Source organism: Bos mutus, chromosome 1 (assembly GCF_027580195.1).
Source record: "Bos mutus isolate GX-2022 chromosome 1, NWIPB_WYAK_1.1, whole genome shotgun sequence".
Lineage (NCBI taxonomy): Eukaryota > Metazoa > Chordata > Mammalia > Artiodactyla > Bovidae > Bos > Bos mutus.
The window spans coordinates 5,208,003-5,230,868 of record NC_091617.1 but is presented as its reverse complement, the minus strand read 5'-3'; the positions used below and the strand labels follow the sequence as shown (position 1 = coordinate 5,230,868).

Sequence of the window (22,866 nt, the reverse complement as noted above, 5' to 3'; positions counted from 1 at the left end):
GTCAGAGGATTAGAGTGTGTAAACAGAAAGGGTGGAAAGAGTAAGGGCAGAAGGAAAAGAACTGTAATATATAATCATGTTGGTACTGAGTGCCCAGGATTTTCCATTCTCCAACTACTTCAGGTAGGATGGTAGGAGGGTGGGTAGCAGAGTGTTTTGGCTAGCACAGGTGATCATAACAACAGAGAGATGTAAATTATGATTGCTAAGGTGAAAAATTCACTTATTCCTTTACTTGGTACTGATTATTTTTTGGCTTGACCACTTATGTCAAAATGTTTAATTTTCTTCAAGTCCAAATTTTAGACCTTTGTAGGTTCTTGCTTCTATATAGTATATTTCTATTTTCTTTGGGGAAGTGAAGGAAAATATAGGCATAACAAACCCAGGTCACTGTTTAAATATAGCCAAAGAGTAGCTATTACACTTACTTACAGGGTGGTTGAGCATTTTAAATGAGTTAATTACATTCAATAATTAGAATAGTGCATGGCAATCAGTCAGCACTTCGAGACTTTAGTCATTGTAATTTTTGCAGTTGTCATTTTTCTTGGGTTTTCTTTCTAGATTCAGTGTTTCTTTGGATCATTGACATTTTTATATATGTTAGATTATTTCAAATGAATCCTCATTGTAAAACTTTGAGAGTATGTTTTAAGTGACAGATAATATTTCTTTATTGTAGGCTGCATTTTATAAATTTCATGCTCTGATGTGTTGAAAAATGACATAAGGCAACCATGGATAAAAAAAAAAACCTTAAGTACTATGTTTTATGAACATATCTGGATGGAATTGACTTAACTGATGGCCTCATCTAGTTCCATCAAAATCCTGAGGACCCTTGAGTTTGTATCCCAGTGTCCACTATATTCCTGAACTCCAGATTCATATATTAACTGCCTACTCCTCAACTACATGCGGAGGTCTACTAGACATTGCAAAATCAAAGAACAGATTTATGACTGAACCCCCGCTCCTTATTTCTCCAAACTATTTCCATATATACCTTTTCCCATCTCAGGCAAAGGTAACTCCATCCTTTGGCTCAGGCCGAAAAGCTTAGTTATCTTTGACTCCTCTATTTCTTTCATCCAGCCTACACTCCCTCAGAGCATTATGCTAGCTCAACATCAAAATACTTCCAGTATCTGACCATTCCTCACTCCTCTATTGCTATCACTTTCATCTCTTGCCTTGATTTCAGTAGGAGCCACCGATTTTATCCTTGCCTCTCTATGTCATTTTATTATACAAAGGCCAGTGTGATCTTTTTATGATATAAATTTGATCATGTCACTCGTCTTCTGAAAACTCTGCAATGGTTGCCCATTTCATGAGGAACTGAAGCTTGTTCCAATAATCTACAAAGCCCTCCATGATCTTTAATGCTTACAAGTGTGACAGAGTCACATCTTCCCTCTCTGTAATCCAACCATACTGGCTTCCTTATTTGTTGTAAATAAAGGTTTATTAGTGCAGTGCCAGTCGCTCAGTTGTGTCCAGCTCTTTGCAACCCCATGAGCTTTACAGTCTATGGAATTCTCCAGGCCAGAATACTGGAGTGGGTAGCCTTTCCCTTCTCCAGGGGATTTTCCCAAGCCAGGGGTTGAACCCAGGTCTCCGGCATTGCAGACAGATTCTTTACCAGCTGAGCCACAAGGGAAGCTCAAGAATACTGGAGTGGGTAGCCTATCCCTTCTCCAGTGGATCTTCCCCACCCAGGAATCGAACTGGGGTTTCCTGCATCGCAGGCAGATTCTTTACCAACTGAGCTATTAGGGAATCCCAAAGGTTTATTAGAACACACTACTGTGGTGTTGGAGAAGACTCTTGAGAGTCCCTTGGACTGCAAGGAGATCCAACCAGTCCATTCTGAAGGAGATCAGCCCTGGGATTTCTTTGGAAGGACTGATGCTAAGGCTGAAACTCCAGTACTTTGGCCACCTCCTGTGAAGAGTTGACTCATTGGAAAAGACTCTGATGCTGGGAGGGATTGGGGGTAGGAGGAGAAGGGGACGACAGAGGATGAGATGGCTGGATGGCATCACTGACTCGATGGATGTGAGTCTGAGTGAACTCCAGGAGTTGGTGATGGACAGGGAGGCCTGGCGTGCTGCGATTCATGGGGTCGCAATGAGTCAGACATGACTGAGCAACTAAACTGAACTGGACTGATACTGTTTCTGTACTGCCTGTGACTGTTTTCTTGCTACGTCAGCACAATAGTTGTGACCAAGGCACTATGGCTCATAAAACCTGAACTATAGAGTATTAGTATCTAGCCCCTTTGAGAAAAAAGTTTGCAGGCCCTTGTTCTACAGAACTGACGGTGGTTACATTTCACTAACATTGGCCGTGAGAAAGCAGAAACTGCTGAATATTCTCCACACTGATTTGGTGCTCAGCTTCTCAGCTCTTTTTGATGCGTGTCGAGGGATGGAAGCCAGGCTTCCACCAGGGGTCTAATGAAACAGAGAGGATGACCAATGAGCAGCAGTTTCCCATTGCCTAGGGTAAGTGTGGGAGTCAGAGAGAAGTAGGTGACTGATGGGAAGAACATCCCGGCAACAGAGAGAGAGAGAGAGAGAGGAAGCGAGGCAAAACTTCACTCCCCATAACTGTTCTCTGGGGTCTCTCTACACTTGCTCTTCTAGAGGACAGAATTCTGCCTACTAGTATATAGTGATTTGGACTTTGTCCTCAGAGACACGCACAGTGTTCCCGTTGACTTCAATGGGAGTTATGGACCATTTAGTCCCATAGACATCTGCGCTGGCTTCAGGCTATTTAACAAACTCCTAAACAAATCCCAATAAAGTGCTCTCTTTAATGGGTACTTAATTCTGGTGTAAGGGCGGTGCTGAGCACACCTAAGTCCTTTCTTTTCCTTCAGGTTTAGTAAGTTTTCTCCTTTTTATGGCTTGATAATTACGGCAACCAAATACCTGAGTCAAGCAGTATTAAACCCACTCAGAGTCAAAAGATGTCTGCTGTTATTGATCTCAGTTGACCTGTTTACTCTCTGGGTTCCAATTTAATGGCTCAATTGATTATTCATTTACATTTTTAATGTCTTTGTGAGCAAAATAATTTTACCATGAATCATCTCTAACTTAATGGGCAAACACACACTCATTTTGGATTTTTCAATTTTAGTAAGCATTTAATGAGCAACTGTGCGCAGGTGAACTCAATAGGAATGAAGAGATTTCGGTTTCTTTTTAAAGGTAATAGAAATGATGGTTCAAATTCCCTCTATGCAAAATGGCTGTCAGTTGTGGGAACTCACTCGAAATCTAAAGGGCGGTTAGGATATCAACTTTTGTATTATCGTTTTGCAAATTATAGTTTTTCTCAATACAATTTGCAGTCTACAAGTTATGCCCACACCTTTAGTTAAATTAAATCCAGCTGCCACAATATTATTCATTGATTTGTTTTCCTTTTAGATGGTCCTGTTTTGCTGGAAATGGTAGAAATAATGAGAGAAAATTATGCTAAAGAATGTACTGCTGCTGCTGCTGCTAAGTCGCTTCAGTCGTGTCCAACTCTTCGAGACCCCATGGACTGCAGCCCACCAGGCTCCTCCGTCAATAGCATTATTTTATTAACTCATGGAATTCTCTATGTACAAAGGTAGACAACATGAAAGGTCTTACTATACCAGTGTACAATATAATGTATATCATAAGGCTCTTTAAGTATACGTATGGAGTTCATTTGTTAATATGTTTTCTTCCTTCACAGCAAGCAGGTGACACTCTAAGAAGCCACTGCCACTGCCTGTGGTTTATCCTTCCTAGTAGGACTATTTTGAATTTGGTATTTATAAATTATATGTACAGTCAACTAGTTTACTTCTTTTTAAAATGAGATGAGGTATAAGAAAATATATAAATGCATATTTCCAACCACAAAAGTCTGAGAGCTGAAAATGGAAACAGAGTTTAGTGCCAAATAGAGGCTCCTTGTTCATCTTCTGAGGAACAGTATCCATAAATGCTAGTATCTGGTGAGAAAGAGTGAAAAAGTGAGATACTATTAAAAAGTTTAGAAATGTTTGGTTTGGTAATTTTTGCTGATAATTTTATTAGTCTTACTACCAAATGTATAGATTAAGGAAAGGAGATAATTTTGATTCTTGAAAAAATAATTCCAGAAAGAAAATAGTATTATTCTTTCCACACGTAATTACTAAGCACTTCCCTATATACCAGGACTAGGTGTATAGTGCTAGGTAGCAGATTTTAAAAATAAGATAAAATTCCAACTTTTTGGAATTTCTAGTCTCATAAACATTTAAACAGATCATGAGAGCATGTAATATAATGCTTATATTTATAATGTGCTGTTAACTCCCAGTGTGGTCTCAGAGAGCTTTAGAAAGAAAGGGGAGTTGAGTGTGATCATGGAGAGTGGGGGAACTTACCACCTTGGAGCTTACATGGCAGACCTTCCAAAGTGAGGGGCCAGCCTCAGAAAGAAAGATTTGGGATGGACTTGGGGGTATTTAAGAAATGATGTGAGAGAACTGGGGATGTAGCTCAGTTAGTACTTGGATTAATGAAGATGAGAATGGTTAGATGGTGAAGAGTTTTAAATTAGAAGGACTTGGACTTTCCTATGTGGGAAGTGTTACTGGCAGAATTTAAACTGCATGAAAGGGGTCTTTAACTCCAACAAGCCTCAAAATGTAAACAGAAGGCAAGAGGGGAAGGTACCAGTGAAAGAAACTTCCAATTGGGTAAGGTCAGAGAAATGTCTAGGGAGGTGCTCAGCAAGTATCTGTCCTTCACCTTAAAGTTAGCAGGTGAAACAAAACGAGCTTCATTAAGGACTCATTACCAGGGTTCCTAGTCCTTTCCCCATGAAATGATCAGATCTATCAATACAACCTCTAATTGGATTCTTCTGTTGATGTACTTAATTTTTTATTAATTTTTATTGGAGTACAGTTGCTTTACCTACCTTAGAAACTTTTCAAGATATTTACATAGCTACTTATTGAATTGGAATCGTACTTTGAAGTGGTTGTTTCCAAACTTTCTCTGTTTTATTTAACAATGGAACCATGATCATATTCTTAATGGAGCTGGATACATTAAATTGCACCATTACTATTCAGATTAGATTACAACATATGTTAATAAGGTGATATTTCTTTTTTCTTAAAGTGCCCTTAAGTTTGATGATGAAAGGGTCATCAGAAAGGATCAACCCTTTGGGGAGTTGATAGGAACCAGCTATCAACTGGTTCAAACTAGAATACTCAATTAGCTTCATATAAAAAACCATCTTCATGCACTCTGCCTGATGAGTCAATGTCTAGAGAATACTCTGGCTCCCTTTATGCCAACCACACATGGCCAGGTGAGGGCTTGTGTGAGTCCATACCTGTGCTATCTTCATACACCACGGTCACTGTCTTCCAGTTGTAGTAGAGGACCAGATCCAAGACCGCCCTGCTGATAGCCGCATAATCAGGGTAGAGGTTGATGTAAAACAGGTCTCTGTTGTCCACGGAGGGGTGTTTCCAGCGAGTCTGTATATGTGGAACCTCGAGAGCGTTGCAAATAGACTGCACAGCACTGACAGAGGAGCTATGGGAAGGACCAAAGAGAGCAGCCACACCAAGCGCCAGCTGGTCACATGCTGATGTCCACAGACAAGGAGAGAGTGGAGGGGGGAAGTGGGGATAGGGAGAGAGAAAGAGAGAGAGCTCTGTGAATTTAATCTCCCCTTTCATGGTTCCTCCTTATTTGCACTATTGGAAACTTTCTTTCACTCTCCATCTGTGTGTTGAGGAAACATGCTTAATCCAACTTCCAACATCCCTAAGATACTAAATAGTAGAGATGCAGATGTTGAAATGATTAGCAACACATCACAGGGCCAATGCCCTGCAAACAAAAATGAGTTGTTGGTCTCACTTCATTACTTTTAATCAGATGGAGTTTAATCTCTTGATTGGTGTGATGCCACCCAGAAGCGCTCAGAGTGACTATAAGCCATTGGCCAAGTGAATTCAGTTCTGTCATGTGACAACATGGCAGTGAAGATAACTAACATGGTCACTGAATCAGAAGCCTCTCTGGGTGGCTGCAGAGTACTTTAGTTCCAGTCCTTCCCAAAATTCAGAAAAGAGGTCTTGCTAAAGAATGCTCAGTGATACTGGTACTTAATTAATTACAGAATAATAGATTATCATAGCTTAAAAGGGTCTTAGAAGATATACGGTCCAACCCACTAATGTCATGAACCCACTACCTGGGCTTTCCTGGTAGCTCATCAGGTAAAGAATCTGCCTGCAATGCAGGAGACCTGATTGGATTCCTGGGTTGGGAAAATTCCCTGGAGAAGGGATAGGACACCCACTCCAGTATTCTGGCCTGGAGAATTCCATGGACAGTATAGTCCAGGGGTTCGCAAAGAGTTGGACACAACTGAGTGACTTTCACTTTTCACCTTTTCACTAATGTCATAAGCAATGCAGTGAGTCAGGGTCTCTGGATAATGGTAGAATTGACCGGAGTCCAGGGACCCAGCTCAAGGACGGGCCTATTTCTACATCAACATTCACCAACATGTAGTTGAACAAAATAAAGCAGATATGTACATAAAAATTAATTTTAACATTAATTTCTTTGTATTATAAGATTATATACACTCCTTGATATAATTTAGAATATTGAAAATTATAAGAAAGTAAAAACAGCCCTGAAATTCCATCAACTTCGAATAATATAAATTCACATTGAGTTGACTAAAAGGATTGTTCAGGTTTTTCTGTAGAAGTTTGTTGGAAAATCCAAACGAACTTTTTGGCCAACCTAGTATTTTGGTATTCTGATTTATCTAAAAATTGAACATGATATAGATACAGTTTGATACAATGCTTTCTGTATTCAACACTAAGTTTAACACTAAAGGCACACTCTTACCCTCAAGTCATTATAAATTATGCAAAAGTAATATTTTTAGTGGCATAGAATAGCCTAATCCATGATGCTGAGTGTCATTACTTATTTAACTAGCCCTACGTAGCAAAGAGTCAGACATGACTGAACGACTGAACTGACTGATGATGCAGAATGGCGTGTCCCTGGTGGCTCAGATGGTAAAGAATCTGCGTGCAATGTGGGAGACCTGGATTAGATCCCTGGGTTGGGAAGATCCCCTGGAGAAGCGAATGGCAACCCACTCCTGTATTCTTGGCTGGAAAGTTCCATGGACAGAGAAGCCTGGTGAGCCATGGTCCATGGGGTTGCAAAGAGTCAGACATGACTGGCTGAGTGACTGTACATATGGTACTGAATTAAGTTGCTCCTAATTTTTGGTTATTAGAAGTAATATTATAAGCACTTATTGTAGTTCTTATATTTTTCTCTAGCTTTTACATTACATTCTTAGAGTAGATTTTCAGTTATAATTAAATGCTATTGATATTTTTAAATTTCTTGATATATATAAACCAAATTATCTTCCAGAGAGGTTGGGACAGATTATCTTCTATAACTTCATAAAGTAAAAGTGTTAGTCACTCAGTTGTGCCTGACTCTTTGTGACCCCATGGACTATAGCCCTTCAGGGTCCTCCATCCATGGAATTCTCCAGGCAAGAATACTGGAGTGGGTTGCCATTCCGTTCTCCAGGGATCTTCCTGACCCAGGGATTGAACCCGGGACTCCTGCATTGCAGGCAGATTCTTTACTGTGTGAGCCACCAGGGAAGCCCTATCATAGATATATGCTGGCATTAAACATAAGTGTAAAAACATTTCAAATTTATATATTAATGCTAGTTTAAAAGAATTTGGAACTGCTGAGAAACAATAGCTGAATATATGAATTAAATAATAGCAACATGTATAAATGAAATTGTGTTGATTTTTCTAATAATGCCATTTCACAAGTAAAAGATAAGCAGAAAAAAATATATGGCCTTGTTAAGCTTATCTGACTTGATTTAAAGAGAAAAATTAATACATAAAATTTTGAGAATGATATTTCACGTATCTGTGGGACAGCTAGTGTACGCAATCATTCACAAGGATCTTTGTGACACTGTGCTCTTCATTACTGAATTATCACACAAGACATAAAGGCATAATTTTCTAATACTATAGGTGAAAACTGTCCTCAGATGCTAATTTTCTGGATGTGCTTTCACTGGTTAGCAAGAAAAAGTGAAGGCATGAGAGTATATGAACTCTTGTTTTGTCTAACATCGGCAGTGGATTGAGATTTCTGCTAATATTTAGCTCGGGGATTCTAATATTACTTGACAGAAAATCAATCCTTTTGAATTCTGTTTGCCAGAAAATTACCAGTTTTAAGAAGCTTTGGGAGTGTTTAATTTATAAATATGGTAGGTACTTCAGGTCACAAAAATGGTTTGGATTTTATGTGGGTTGAAGTATTATTGTTAAGTGTGGCTGGCTTTCTGGGAATATTTATTCAACAGTGTTTTGCATGAGTGTGTATGTGAGCATGTGTGTCTGAGAGAGACAGGGAGAAGAGACAAAGAGAGACACAGAGAGGAGATACAGAGAGGAAGGGACAGAGACAGATCTAACTAACTCATAGAGATAATTTATGTGAAGATGCTTATACACTTTAAAGTTCTGTATAAACACAAAGTTTTATTATGTGTTTACAGACAACTCTGACCTATATAGTATCTGCAACTTTATTGATCTTTAAAAAGGGAAATATTCTTATACTCAGATGAAGCTATAGATTTTTGAAGAAAACCACTATACTATTCAATATTCATCTGTACTCCCAGGAAAGCAAATTTCAGTTTTGTGTTTTTTTTTCAAAAGGACACAAGAATTTGGCAGAAGACTGTATTAAGTGAACACACCCTGCAGTCCTAATGAGGTTGACTCTAAGTGGAAACAACCCATGTTTAGTTACTTGGAAATTGGCGTGAACATGGCATTCATTGTATTCCCCTTAATTGTATGTGTTTGTAAGATTTTTTTTTTAATGTGGACCTTTTTTAGTCTTTATTGAATTTGTTACAGTATTGCTTCTGTTTTGTGTTTTGGCTTTTTGACTGTGAGGCTTGTGAAATCTTAGCTCCCCAACTAAGGATGAAACCTGAACCCCCTGCACTGGAAGGCAAAGTCTTCAGCACTGTACCGCCAGGGAAGTCCCCATTCTGTGTCTTTCACTAGTTTACAAGTGTGAAAATATTTACCTCTCCGTGAGGCTTCGAAACTATCAAAAAGGTTAATTTTCTTTCTCTAAAAGAGAAAGAGCCCCTCGTATTCTGGGGTGATATTCCCAGACGAACACCTGTAGGGAAACCCAACAACTCTCTAGTTAGAGTCTATCTTCAAGTACGTCAAATGCGGCTTGAAAGGGTCATCTTGGAAGTGTTTGGAGGATTTGTAATAAGTCCCACATCAAAGACTCTTTCCATGAGACAAACCTTGCAGCCTACATGCAACTTAGATTATTTTCTAGGAAATTGTCTTCTGTTCAGACACAAAAGATTTTCTTTGATCCCATAAATTTCCCTGCTTTATTTATTTATTACACAGTTCCATTATTTTTTTTCCTATTTTTCCCTTTTTAAAAAATTGAGGTATAATTGACATAAAATATTATAATAGTTTCAGGTGTAAAACATAATGATTCAATATTCATAATCTTCACATTTCTCTGATCTTGCGGAAAGGGAATAAGGTAATATTTGAGAGGATGCTAGGTAAACCCAGTGGCTCATGGCCGCTTAGAATTCAGGTTGTGAAGTCTGTGTGTTGTGGGCATTTCCACATGCTCAGTAGGTATGACCTTCCACAAAGTTTTATTTGACTGCACTGTACAATTTCATGGTGGTATCTCAGCCTCAGGAAGGAAAAACAGATCAAGCTTGACATTTTCCATTCACAGCTGAACCAGTTAATCATAGAGTGGAGGGCACTGAAGGGCAAGCTGATCAGAAAGGCCCAGAAAACAGAACTAGGCAACGTCCATTAGGAGGGTTCAGATGATGCTGGGCTGAGATCGCCAGCAAACCCTTGGCACAGAGATGTCTGCTGTGCAAAAGGGCAGGTAGCAAAGAGAAGGTGACTTGAGCAGAAACATCACCCAAAGAAGCTTTTACAAGTGTGAAAATAGTTACCTCTCCGTGAGGCTTCGAAACTATCAAAAAGGTTAATTTTCTGGATATCGTAGGTTAATGTGGTGTTAGGCATCAGGGTTCGATTTCTGTTAATGCTGGTGACTGCAAACTTGAACGCTAATTCTTCAACGTTAACAGGTTCATTTTCCACAGTTTCAAAGATCCCTCCTGCAGAAGCAAAAGAGATGCATGAAAAGCATTAGTTATATTATCCATGTGCATTCTTTAAAGAGAAGAATATAAGTGATATGAGCAAAAGGCCCAGAAGAATCAAAGTAAGGATAGTCAAAATAGATCCCAACCCCAGTTAAAAGTTACATCTATCAGCATATCAGATGCAGATAAAACTTCATATGTGTGCTTAAGATTTCAAATCCAATACTGGACTGTGCAATACCTATCAGATGGTGAATGGATTCCAAATATTTAGTATCACATCAAGTATGATTGATAATTCGATGGAGGATGATTATCCACAGTGTGGACATAAATCATTCTGTGGTTGACCTAAGCACAATCTCAGCTGTATCCTGGTAGGACAATCTTTCCTTAGAATGAAACTCATTCTATTAAAAAAAAATAGACATTCTTGACTTCAGAAGAATCACACAGATTTGAGTAGGGTCAAAATGAGTCACATGTACGCTCAGATTTTTTTCAGAATGAACATACCTCTTCCTTGTGGCTCAGAATTCTGCAGTCATATCCTAATACTTTCCAAAGTGCACGGGCAGATTAAAAAAACAAAACAAAACTGTTTTTGTGTTACTTTGAGAAACTGATTGTGTTGCAGAGCAAACGTACATTCTATCTCTGGAGAGTGTTGAGTGTTCCTCCGCTCAACAAACACATGCACTGTCTTTGCCATCTTAAACACGAGGACCTCATCACAAGCTACGATACAAAATATCAGCGCTTAAACAGTCATCAGAGAATTCAGCTCCGACTTTGATGTTCATAAAGGCAATATAAGTATTATTAAATATACATTCTAAATGTTCTTTAAGGGCTGTCCTGGGATTCTCAACAGACACAGAACATAATGTAGAGGCTCTTAACTGTTGACCACTTAACTTGCTCCTTGATTAAAATCAATAGTCCTCTATTTCTTTGGAAAAACATATTCATTGGTGCCCAGAGAAGGCTGAACACTTGTAACTAGTATACTACTATTTGTTTACTCTCACCATTGAGACTGGTTTGCAAATGCTTCAAGTTTTCTCTCCACTCGAAACACAGACAAAAACAAAACAAAAATCTGAGTGTGAAAATTGAACATCACTGGCACAGGTACAACCTATGATTATTCTTTCTAAGAAAAAGAGCTTCCATTGGCAGACTCTCACTTCAGAAAATGAATTTGACTCTAGTTTGAAAGAACAATAAATGAATACTCATCTGTAATTTTTAATTTAAAATTATTTGATGGAGAGGCAAATTCTTCCTAAACTGACTTTCTGTGTTAAAAAATCAACTAGTGCCCATTTTTGAAAGCTAAGATGTTTGATTTGACTATTTTGGCTCCTTAGGAAATGTCTCTGGGTTTTTTAGACTGATGATGTGAGATGCGTGTGGAGATTATTTCTCTGTTCTCTGAGAAACCAGAGATGAATAGGACTTGGCTTTGTTAATGTTTTCCTGTGGAATCATATTATTTGTTCTGAAATTAACCTTAGGAAAATGCCTGCTCTTTGACTTTGCATTTTTTTTCTTTTTTTGTCAGACACTGGTAAACAGGTCCTAGGCTGGAGGGACTTTCAGATTCTCTCAGAACTGTCAGTAGATGCTCAAAAGGGATGCAGTGAGCTCCCACAGTAGACACTTGGTCACCAGAAAAAGATGGATGTACAGTGGCTTCCTGCCACAGTCCAGATGACCCACAATGGGAATAGCCCCTTCTTAAGATCAGAAACTCCTTGATGCTGGAATTTCCACAGTAGTTATAGCAATTACTTGTTTACTTGTCTATCTCCCCAAGAACATGGTGAGACCCTCAGGAGGATGGACTGAATCAATACCCTCACAGAGACCAAAGTATCTTAAAATGTTTAACCTGCAATGATAGTTCAGCAGTCCCCAAACTTCTTGGCACCAGGGGCATGCTTCATGAAAGATAACTTTTCCACGGACCAAGGGTGGAAGTGGCGATGATCTGGGGATGATTCAAGTGTATTACATTTATCGTGCACTGTATTTCTACTATTGTTACATCAGCTCCACCTCAAATCATCAGGCATCAGATCCTGAAGGTTGGGGACCACCTGGTTGAGAAAAGTTAATCACTGGCTAAGTCACGAGCACCTTTAATCTGCACGAGACAGGCTGGTAGGAAAGAACAAATACCTGTATCATAATCAGAAGTTCTGAAGTCTAAACCTTGGTCCACCTATTTTTTCTTTGAGAAAGATTTTTTAAGTACCAGGAAGAAAGTTTCTATAAAATAGCTCTTTCACTATGAATATTTCATTTAAAACTTATAACAATACAGGTAGGAGGTAGTATATTTGTGTTCATAAATGAAAACATGAACAAAGATATGACACATTTTGCCCAAATTATTCATAATCAGAAATCTTTGTCTTTAACATACTCAATTCATTATAAATATAAATATATTTACGTCATGATATATGTCATCTCTAAATGAAGTTAATGATGCTGCCTTGCTTACATTGGGCTTCCCTTGGATGATTGCTCTGGAAAGGGAATAGTAAATGCAGTGAAAGTAATCTGAACACTCAATCATGCCTCATAAATGAGTATTATTATACATGAATAGGGCTTCCTTGGTGGCTCAGCTGGTAAAGAATCCACCTGCAATGTGGGAGACATGGGTTTGATCCCTGGTTGGGAAGATCCCTTGGAGAATAAAAAGGCCGCCCACTCCAGTATTCTGTCCTGGAGAATCCCATGGACCATATAGTCCATGGGGTCAGGTCACAAAGAGTTGGACACGACTGAGCGTCTTTCATTTCACACATGGATAATGAGGATAAAGAAAGGACTCAGCACTTGTAGAACTCCCCCTTCACTTCAAAATTGTTTATTGGTATAGAGTTGTATTTTACATAAAGCTGGCTATACCTGAGTTTAAGAGAATATTAAGTGATTTATTACGTGCTTAGGTGGTATGAGGGTACACTCTGTTTTGTCATTTTGGGGGCAATTTTCCTTCATTCCTTCACCAAGCAAGCATTATAAATGGTGTCATTAGCTCAATACCCCACCACTATCTCCTTTTTCCTTTAGTGCTAAGTTGCTTCAGTTGTTTCTTACTCTTTTGGACCCTACGAACTGTAGCCAGCCAGGGTCCTCTGTCCATGGGATTCTCCAGGCAAGACTACTGGAGTGGGTAGCCATTCCATTCTCCCGGGGATCTTCCCTACCCAGGGATCAAACCCGAGACTCTTATGTCTCCTGTACTGGCAGGTGGGTTCTTTATTACTACTGCCATTGGAGAAGCCCCAACCTTTTCTTCAGAGAAGATTGCAAATACCAAAAACCTATAGTGAAGTGAGATATATACAAGCCTGGGGAAGTACCAAGAAAGCGGAATATGATAGAAACAGGAGGAAGTTATTAAAAGGTGCCAGACCTCAAACAGAAGCAGACTCTTTCAGCATCAGCCAACTTCCTCTCTCCTCCCCAAAGCTGCAGATTTTACAAAATTGAATTTCAGTGTCTTTGATAGAAGGATTAGAGGGACACATACCTAAAGACATATGTGTTATTACTATTACTATTTTAAACTACTACTGTTATTTACTACTACTTCTGTTATTATTATTATTTTTAGATTTGTAGCTGTGAGCTTGTCAATGAGACCTTTCAAGTGTTTGGGGCTCTCCATATAGTCAACTTCTGGATGCCTGGGTTCCATGGTTTCCAGGGGAGGAACACCTAGCTTGTTCCTTCCTCTGTTTGTCTTCTGTGTTCTTTTCGCTCCTTTTGCTGCTCTGCCCCCCTTTCCCTTTGTCTTGAGGTCAATGCTTCTCTCTATTTTTATTATTTAAGCTGAGCTGAGCATGACTTCCCTTAAAAATTCAATGAGCCACAGAAGGGTTGGAGAAAGCAAAACTAAGAAAGTAGCTTAGGTTCAAGGGAGAGTTAAATGGCCCCTCTCACCCATGACCATTTTATTTTCTCTAAATCATCTCCGTCAAGTCAGTGCATAAGAGAAGAAAGCAGGCATTTGAGAGTTCCTCAGTGAAGGTAAGGAAACAAATGAAGATGAAAAACCAGCTTTCTTTCTTTTTTTTTTTAACTGTAACTGCTGTGAAGCAGAGCATGGCGGATGGAGTGCAGGAGGGTGATAAACCACAAAATCCATGTGCCTGGCTTTTCCATGTTCACTTTCATGACTTACAGTCACACCTCATATGTACCCAAAGTTAAGAAGTATTATTTGTATTTTTCACATACACTATTTTCTTTTTCTGTTTTTATTATGTGAATGACATAGAAGTATTTTCCATTTTCTTTTATGTGAATCAAACTGAGTACCGATTATCAATCATTCCTCATGGCCTGGGTATATGTGATATTGTGATTTGTGAGAAAAAGTTCATATTTGGTCTTTGACCTCATTTCTGGCACCAGACTCTTAAAACTTGAGATTTCTTAAGTGGGGAGAGCAATAAAGATGTCTTTTGTTGTATTAAAGAAGAGCTTTTTGAAAAATACCTAAGGATGGGAACTGCTTCTTAGGAGAATCTGCCATATGACTAGAGGATCGAAACTTTCAGACTCATTCCCAAGCCCATTTCTGACCTCTGGGAAGGGGTGGGGCTGGAGATTGAGTTCAAAGGACAATGGCTAATGATTTAAATGATCAATACCTGTGTAATGGAGCCTCTATAAAAACTCAAAAAGATAGCACTTAGAGAGCTTCTGCGGAGAAGGCAATGGCACCCCATTCCACTACTCTTGCCTGGAAAATCCCATGGACGGAGGAGCCTGATAGGCTGTAGTCCATGGGGTCGCTAAGAGTCGGACACGACTGAGCGACTTCACTTTCACTTTTCACTTTCCTGCATTGGAGAAGGAAATGGCAACCCACTCCAGTGTTCTTGCCTGGAGAATCCCAGGGACGGGGGAGCCTGGTGGGCTGCCGTCTATGGGATCACACAGAGTCGGACACAACTGAAGTGACTTAGCAGTATCAGCAGTAGCAGAGAGCTTCTGGGTTGGTGAACATGGGGATTTGGAGAGAGTAGGGTACTGGGAGAGGTCATGGAGGCTCCATAATTTTTCCCTGTACCTTGTCTTATGCATCTCTGCCATCTGGCTGTTACCCAGGTACATTCTTTTCAATAAGCCAGTAATCTAGTTAATGGGCTTCCCTGGTAGCTCAGATGATAATCTGCCTGCAGTGTGGGAGACCCTGCAGTATGGGAGAATCTGATTCTAATTCTTTCTCCAGATAGATGGTGTCAGGATTGAGTTGAATTTCAGGATACCCAGTTGGTATCAGCTTTCCTGGTGGCCAATAGTAAAGAATATATCTGCGATGCAGGAGACCCGGGTTCAATCTCTGGGTCAGGAAGATCCCCTGGAGAAGGGAATGGCAACCCACTCCAGTATTCTTGCCTGGAGAATCTCACGGACAGAGGAATCTGGCTACGGTTCATGTGGTTGCAAAAAGTCCAACACGACTGAGTGACTAAGCACACAGCACAGTGTATTGGAGATTTGCTTGGTAGTATGAGGAAATCCTTCCTCTTCCAACATACATGGTGGAATTAAAATCAGAACCCTCTTAATATGGTTAGGGATCAGTCTCTGTCTTATCACCAACAGGAAGTTTGGACAAGGGTCAAAGGTCATCATCAGTATATATACCTCTCAGCTTCTTCCCAGCTCACCCATCATTTTCAGCCTGAGGTCATGACAAATGATAATTTAGAACGCATTGTCCAAACAATATGAAAAGGTCAGAATGTAGAAAAGGTCTTGGTTTTATTCCGAGTCAGGTTCTGACTTCGTTTGTGAATATTGGTGCCATTTAAAATGATAAACGTGGGCTTCCCTCGTAGCTCAGGTGGGAAGGTGGTAAAGAGTCTGCTGGTAATGCAGGATACCCAGGTTTTATCCCTGGGTTGGGATGATAAAGGTAGCACATCAAATATTCTATACACAGCAAAATTCTTTGTGTTCTAGAAAACATTTTTTTCTTAATAAAGGTTGTTATTTAGGCTTTATTCATGAGGGTCTAAGGTCTTTGTGTCGGTTTTTACAATTATACTCTGCAGGAAAGAAGGATGTTGGTACAAACGAAGCTAATGTGAAAGACTCTGTCCCTTCTGCTCTGCATCTCTCACTTGAGGAAAGTTACCACACATGCTCACTCGACAAGGAGTATAAAAAGATAAAATGTGTGCACATATTCTAAAGTAGTTTTAAAACTCAAAAAAACTGTTTTTGGTATGGGGCAACTTGGGAGATATGGGAGCAGGGCTGCTCAGGGAACTTTGAGAGTGTAACCTCCTTGGGCAAAGCTGTAAAGTGGCCTGATCATCACAGTGGGCCACTGAGTGCTCCATCAAGCCATGGGCTGATTTTTGCTACTGCAGTGGGTCCAAATGACAGAACATTGAGCCAAAGAGGGTTATTCCCCAAGCTTGATCTCTCTTGGACACCTTGATAGAGTTCAGACTTCTTTGGGATCCATCACCTGTTTCTTCTTTCTGATTTCTCCCTTCTGGGGTTGGAATAACTATTTCATGCCTGTCCCAACATTGCATTTTGTAAATAACTTGTTTGGTTTCACAAGTTCATAGCTGGAGGAAAATTTTGTCTTGGGGTGAATTCTGCCTGGAGCCTCACCCGTTTCTGATTTAGATGAAGTTTAGATTAGATTTGGGCTTTAGAGTTAATGCTGGAATGCTGGGGCTGTTGGTATGAAACACATGCATTTTCATGTAAGAAGGACCTGAATTTTGAAAGAATCAATGCTAGAATGCTACAGACTGAATGTTTGTGATCCTCCAAATTCATATTTGAAGGCTTACTGTGACAATATTTGGAGGAGAGGACTTTGGGAAGTAATGAGATCAGAAGAGTGGAGCCCTAATGATGGAATAAGCATCTTTGTAAGAAGAAGAAAGAGCAGTCTCCATCATATGAGGCTAGGAGGAAAGATAACCATCTACAAGCCAGGAAACATGTTCTCACCAGACACCAGATCTGCTGTCATCATCACTTGGACTTGACAACTGCCAAACTGTGAGAGACAAATGTTTGCTGTTGAAGCCACCCTGTCTATGGTATTTATCATAGTAGCCCTTGCTGACTCAGATACACATCATCTTCATTTTTTAGCCCAAGAGTATTGAAATTGATGGAGAAGGCAATGGCACCCCACTCCAGTACTCTTGCTTGGAAAACCCCATGGACAGAGGAGCCTGGAAGGCTGCAGTCCATGGAGTCTCTGAGGGTCGGGCACGACTGAGCGACTTCACTTTCACTTTTCACTTTCATGCATTGGAGAAGGCAATGGCAACCCACTCCAGTGTTCTTGCCTGGAGAATCCCAGGGACGGGGGAGCCTGGTGGGCTGCTGTCTGTGGGGTCGCACAGAGTCAGACACGACTGAAGTGACTTAGCAGCTTAGCATTGAAATTGAAGATGGACAATTTAACAGAAGTTACATCTATGCATGTACCATTCTCTTCCAACAGGATTCTGAATTCATAACATACTGATTCACAGTAAGCAAAGAAAAATTCACTAGAAGTTGCAGTAAAACTTAGGTAGCAGGATTTTTCTCTCTACTGGGTAGACTCCTGCACCAAGGTCATGTTAAGATGTAGACAGTAGTGTTTTGTGATGATAGGGACACAGCTGGAAACCACAGATGGCTGCATCCTACACAGGGGGTAGGTTGCCTTCAGTGGGATGTGGTGATGGGGAGATGGAAACCTAGTCAGAACTCGTGGCTTGCACCACGTAGTTCCATCCAGACTTCCAAGAGAATTGTTCATAGTCACAAAGCCTACTGCTGTAGGATCAACAGCATAATACTGTAGGCAAAAGGCAGTGCTTTGAGAAGGCCAAGACCAAATTCTGCATTTTTACAAGAATATCTAAGGTAAATCCAAAACAACGGTTTCCAAACATTCTCTAGACCTTATTTCATATATAACCCCATAGAATTGTGTCAAGGAATGGGGTCCAGACATTTGTATATTAAAATGACCCAGCCTTGCTGTAGGTCCCATTGATTGAATATACTTTTAACATTTATTTTTACTTTGTTTCCAAGGATACTTAATAACCTGCTTCCTAATCTGCTTTCAAATCATTGCTTTCCCCTAAAGATCTTTTTCTCTGACTTTATGGCTTCCAGGAGTGTAGCTCAGTTCAACACATATCTATTAAGTATATGTGTGCTTTCCCTGAAGAAAGCTGTTTTTAGTTATGACAAAAGAGAACTGGTCATTCCCTAGTTTTCTGTGGAGCAGGGAGGTATTCCAGCCAAGCCGGTGTAGGTACACAATGGTGGAAATGAAGGTCCTTGTCACAGGCACATATTTTACAGAGAAGCTGTTCTATTATTGCCCGTTGTTTCCACCCCAGCTCACTCTAGATGGAGCCTGTTCTGGATGATGAGTGGGCAGTATGGAATGCACACCATTCTTCCCAAAAGGAATTCAAGAAAAACAATACTCCATTGTTCCAGGAATCCATCTCATTGATGATGAGGGGAAAAAAAAAACACACAAAAATAATAGCACTCCATCTTGTTCCTATAAAACAAATACGTTGTTTTGATTCTACTTAACCTGATAATGGTGAATATATTCCCATAACAACCATTTCAGAGATGCAATAAAATTGCACCCCACATATATTTACTTGTTTGTGTTGTTGTTTTACTTCAACTGGTCATTGCTTTGTCATATCTGTAACTATTGAAGAAGTCATTCATTCGATGATTCATTCTCTCATTTGTTCATTTATTTATGAAATGCCCACCCTACTGTGAGCCAGACACTGTTCTAGGCAAATGGGATACAACTGTGAACAAAACAGACAAAAATTTGACTTTTGAGGTTTACATTCATCAACAAGAAGCCCACTGACATGTCAAGGTGAGAGACCAGGAAAGATCTCACTGAGGGGACAACTTCTGAGTAAAATCCTGAAGGAGGTAAGGAAACTGCTTGGAAGGAATAGAATGTCCCACAGTGGGAATCACAGAGAGCCATATAGACCAAAACAGGACACTGGGTTTTAAATACTGAGTGAGATGGGAATCACGAGAAGATTTTGAGAAGAATAGTGATATGATATGACATATTTCAAGAGAATCACCCTGTGTGAATTTGTAACTTAATAAAAGAAACATATTCTTTGATCTTCTACATTCTCTGGCACAGAAAAGGTTCCTAAAGCCTTTAGAATTTCCCAAGTGGTGAGAGCAATCAATGTCTTTGTTATGTTAATGAGGTGACTTTGGAAACCACCTCTAAGGATGGGGGATGGTTGCCAGCAGAACCAACCAAGTGATTAGAGGGTTGGAACTTTCAGTACTACCCTCTGACTTCCCTGGAGGAGAGAGAGGTTAGAGGTAAATCAATCATCACTGGCCTGTGAGCTCATCAATCATGACCATATAATGAAGCCTGAAGGATGGGTTTCATAGAGGTTCCAGGTTGGTGACCACATCCATATAACAGGAAGGTGGTTTGGTTTGTGTTGTTTGTTTAGTTGCTAAGTCATGTCCACCTCTTTGCGACCCCATGGACTGCAACATGCCAGGCCTCCCTGTCCATCAGGGGAAAGCTTTAAAATACACTTTAACGCACTGGTAAACATAAGTAAGTATTTCTCTGAGCTCTGTGAGCTGCTCTAACAAGCAAATCCATGAGGGAAGAGATCACGGGAACCTCTGCTTTGTAGCCAAGTTGAATGGAAGTTGTAGGTAGCCTGGGAACCTACCACTTGAGATTGGCATCTGAAGAGGCAGGGAAGTCTCGTGAGACTGAGTCCTTACCCCATGAGATCTAACATGATCTCCAGGTTTCATTGAGTTAAATTGTGGGACACCCAGTTGGCATCGCAGAGAATTGCTTGGTGTGGGAAAACCTCCACACACTGGATGACCAGAAATGCCAGAAGTGTTGTGAATGTGGCAGTAGTGTGAGATTAAATGGGGTTGGAATTGTCTAACCCTCCTTGGTTTCTGTATTAAGAATGGACTGAAGGGAAGGGAGACAGGAGCAGAAGGGGATGACAGAGGATGAGATGGTTGAATGGGATCACCGACTCGATGGACATGAGTTTGAGCAAGCTCTGGGAGTTGGTGATGGACAGGGAAGCCTGATGTGCTACAGTCTATAGGGGTCACAAAGAGTCAGACATGACTAAGCGACTGAACTGAACTGAAGGGAAGAGAAGGGCAAGAACAGAAGCAGAGAGATCTACTCCTGGAGCAGGTGCAGTAATAGGTCATTTTAATAAGAGGCATTGAGATAATCCAGGTGAGAGACGATGATGGTTGGTACAGGTACTGGGGCATGACAAAAAGTGGTTGAGTTCCAAATAAAAATTGAAGTTAGAGCTGGCAGGATTTGCTGATGACCCTAAGTAGAGGTGTTTGACTTGGAGGGTAGTGATTTTGTGATCAAAATCACTATTACAAGCAGAGGTGTCAACCAGGAAGTCACAATATGGATCTGAACTTTATGGGAGAGGTCTGGACTGAAGCTAGAAATTTGGGAGTTACCACCAAAGGTGGTAATTAAAATCACAAGACTGGTTAGCATTACCCAGGAGCAGGTGAGGACAGAGAACAGCAGAGAGAGGAGAGGTGCAGTCACAAGCCAAGGAATGCCTGCAGCCATCGGAAGCTGGAAGAGGCAAGAAACCTGATCATCCGTAGAGTAAGTGCAACCCTACTGACAGCTTGGTTTTGGACTTCTGGGCTCCAGAGCTGTGAGAGAACACATGCCTGTTGTTTTAAGCCAATCAGTTTGTGGTGATTTGTTATAGCAGCCACAGGAAACTAATACAGTATCCCCATTGTCTTAAGAGAGTTTTAATAGTGGCTGCTTTTAATTATTGTATTCTTTTCCTCTTTGTAAAATGCTACTTTATTCAGTACTTCAAATAATAGTCTCTGGGTTTCAAAAAAAATAAAAATACTCGATTTTGCAAAGAAAGCTACATAGATGTACCACACAAAAATCAGGTTTCTTTGTTTATTATATTTTCCTTGAACAAACAAGAAACAGGGAAAGCAGATTTTCCTTGAACTCTGCCTATTGCCTCAACTAGCTGCTATGTGCCTGTTGTGATACATTTCGAGGTCATCCAGGAAGGAAGGATAAAACTATTAGCTGACAATCAAGAAATGGAAAGCTTCAGTATTGTTGACTCCTGTTTTACATTCCTGCCAAATAATAGCCATTTCAGAAGCTATCAACAGAAAACAAGATGGAAATTTGATCTATTCCTTTGTTGATAGCTGCTCCTTAAATATACAATATTATATTGCCTCTCTTTATTGCCACATCTATAATTCTAATTTATTACATCATAAGCAATTTACTATAGACCTATATTTACTGCACCTTTAATTTCAAGGCTACACATTTAAATTCTAAGATTCCCTTTGATAAATGCTCTCTTCCTATTCAGCTTAACCTCTTCTTGTTTACTTTTGGAGATCAAAATATTCTTGATGAAGGTTTCATGGCAGGTGAATTTGGAGGGGCAGCAAGTGTTTCTTGACCTAGTGGACAGCGAAAGGACAAGGGGTATCTGAATTTTTATTTTTCAAGAAGTCCTGCGTGAGGACAGAACTGTGCATAAGGATGAGGACAGACTCAGTGGTCTGGCTGTTGACCAAATCTGCTACAAGTGTCTTCAGACCTCGGTGTCCTTTGAAAAGGGACAGTGGGGTATAGTGTCCCCCCCTTGAGATAGTGACCACACCCAAGCTGTCTCCTTGATGTCTCAGAGATAGCATGAATTCAGTAGGAATGGCCTTTGAGGAAAAAGAAAATATGTCTATGGGGTGAGGAATTTCTTCAAAGGATAGCCAGTTCTGGGAAAGACTAGTTAAGAAAACGGTTATGCTTTATGAACAGTTTAGCAGATGCTGCCATTATTTTTTCTTAATAAATTCCAATTGCACATAAAGAAAAAAAATTACCCAAAGCTGAAAGTACTCTTATGCCAGTGATATTCAATATTCAATGTAATTCAATTCATCAAATTTTATTGGCAAGCTATTCATATCTAAGACCATGCTAGCTAGCCACAAAGATGAAAGTCTTTCCTGATTCTTCTTTGAGAGTTGAACTCTTCCCTCTCTTTTGATAACATATAATCTAGCTCATGGGGTTTCCCAGGCAGTGCTAGTGGTGAAGAACCTGCCTGCCAGTGCAAGAGATGTAAGAGATGCAGGTTCGATCCCTGGGTCGGAAAGATGCCCTGGAGGAGAGCACTGGCAACCCACTCCAGTATTCTTGGCTGGAGAATCCCATGGATCGAGAACCTGGCAGGCTACAGCCCATAGGGTTACAAAGAGTCAGATGTGACTGAAGTAACTTAACACACACACACACACACAATCTAGCTCATATTTGAAGACTTCATTTTGGTGTAAAATTATAAGCTGGAGTCTGTTTCTTAGGGGTAGGGACAGTCTTTGTTGATACTTGCCCTCTCTGCCAGGACTCAGTGCAATGATTTGAGCATAGTACATTGTCCCCAACAAAAG

The 22,866-nt window shown here is 40.2% G+C and overlaps 1 protein-coding gene across 9 annotated transcripts in view; it reads right to left on the bottom strand.

Moving 5' to 3' along the window:
• GRIK1 (glutamate ionotropic receptor kainate type subunit 1) overlaps positions 1-22,866 on the bottom strand; it is a 465,070-nt gene that overhangs the window by 158,893 nt on the left and 283,311 nt on the right. For 6 of the 9 annotated variants that reach the window (XM_070367863.1, XM_070367989.1, XM_070367928.1 and 3 more), the window contains exons 2-3: positions 10,138-10,305; positions 5,398-5,655 (exon numbers count right to left, since the gene is read on the bottom strand). The exons of 1 other annotated variant lie outside the window; for it this stretch is intronic. In XM_070367863.1, coding sequence (XP_070223964.1) covers positions 5,398-5,655; positions 10,138-10,305 — 426 coding nt within the window. The remainder of the gene's footprint in view (positions 1-5,397; positions 5,656-10,137; positions 10,306-22,866) is intronic. 2 more of the 9 variants (XM_070368340.1, XM_070368277.1) reach the window with 1 other exon arrangement.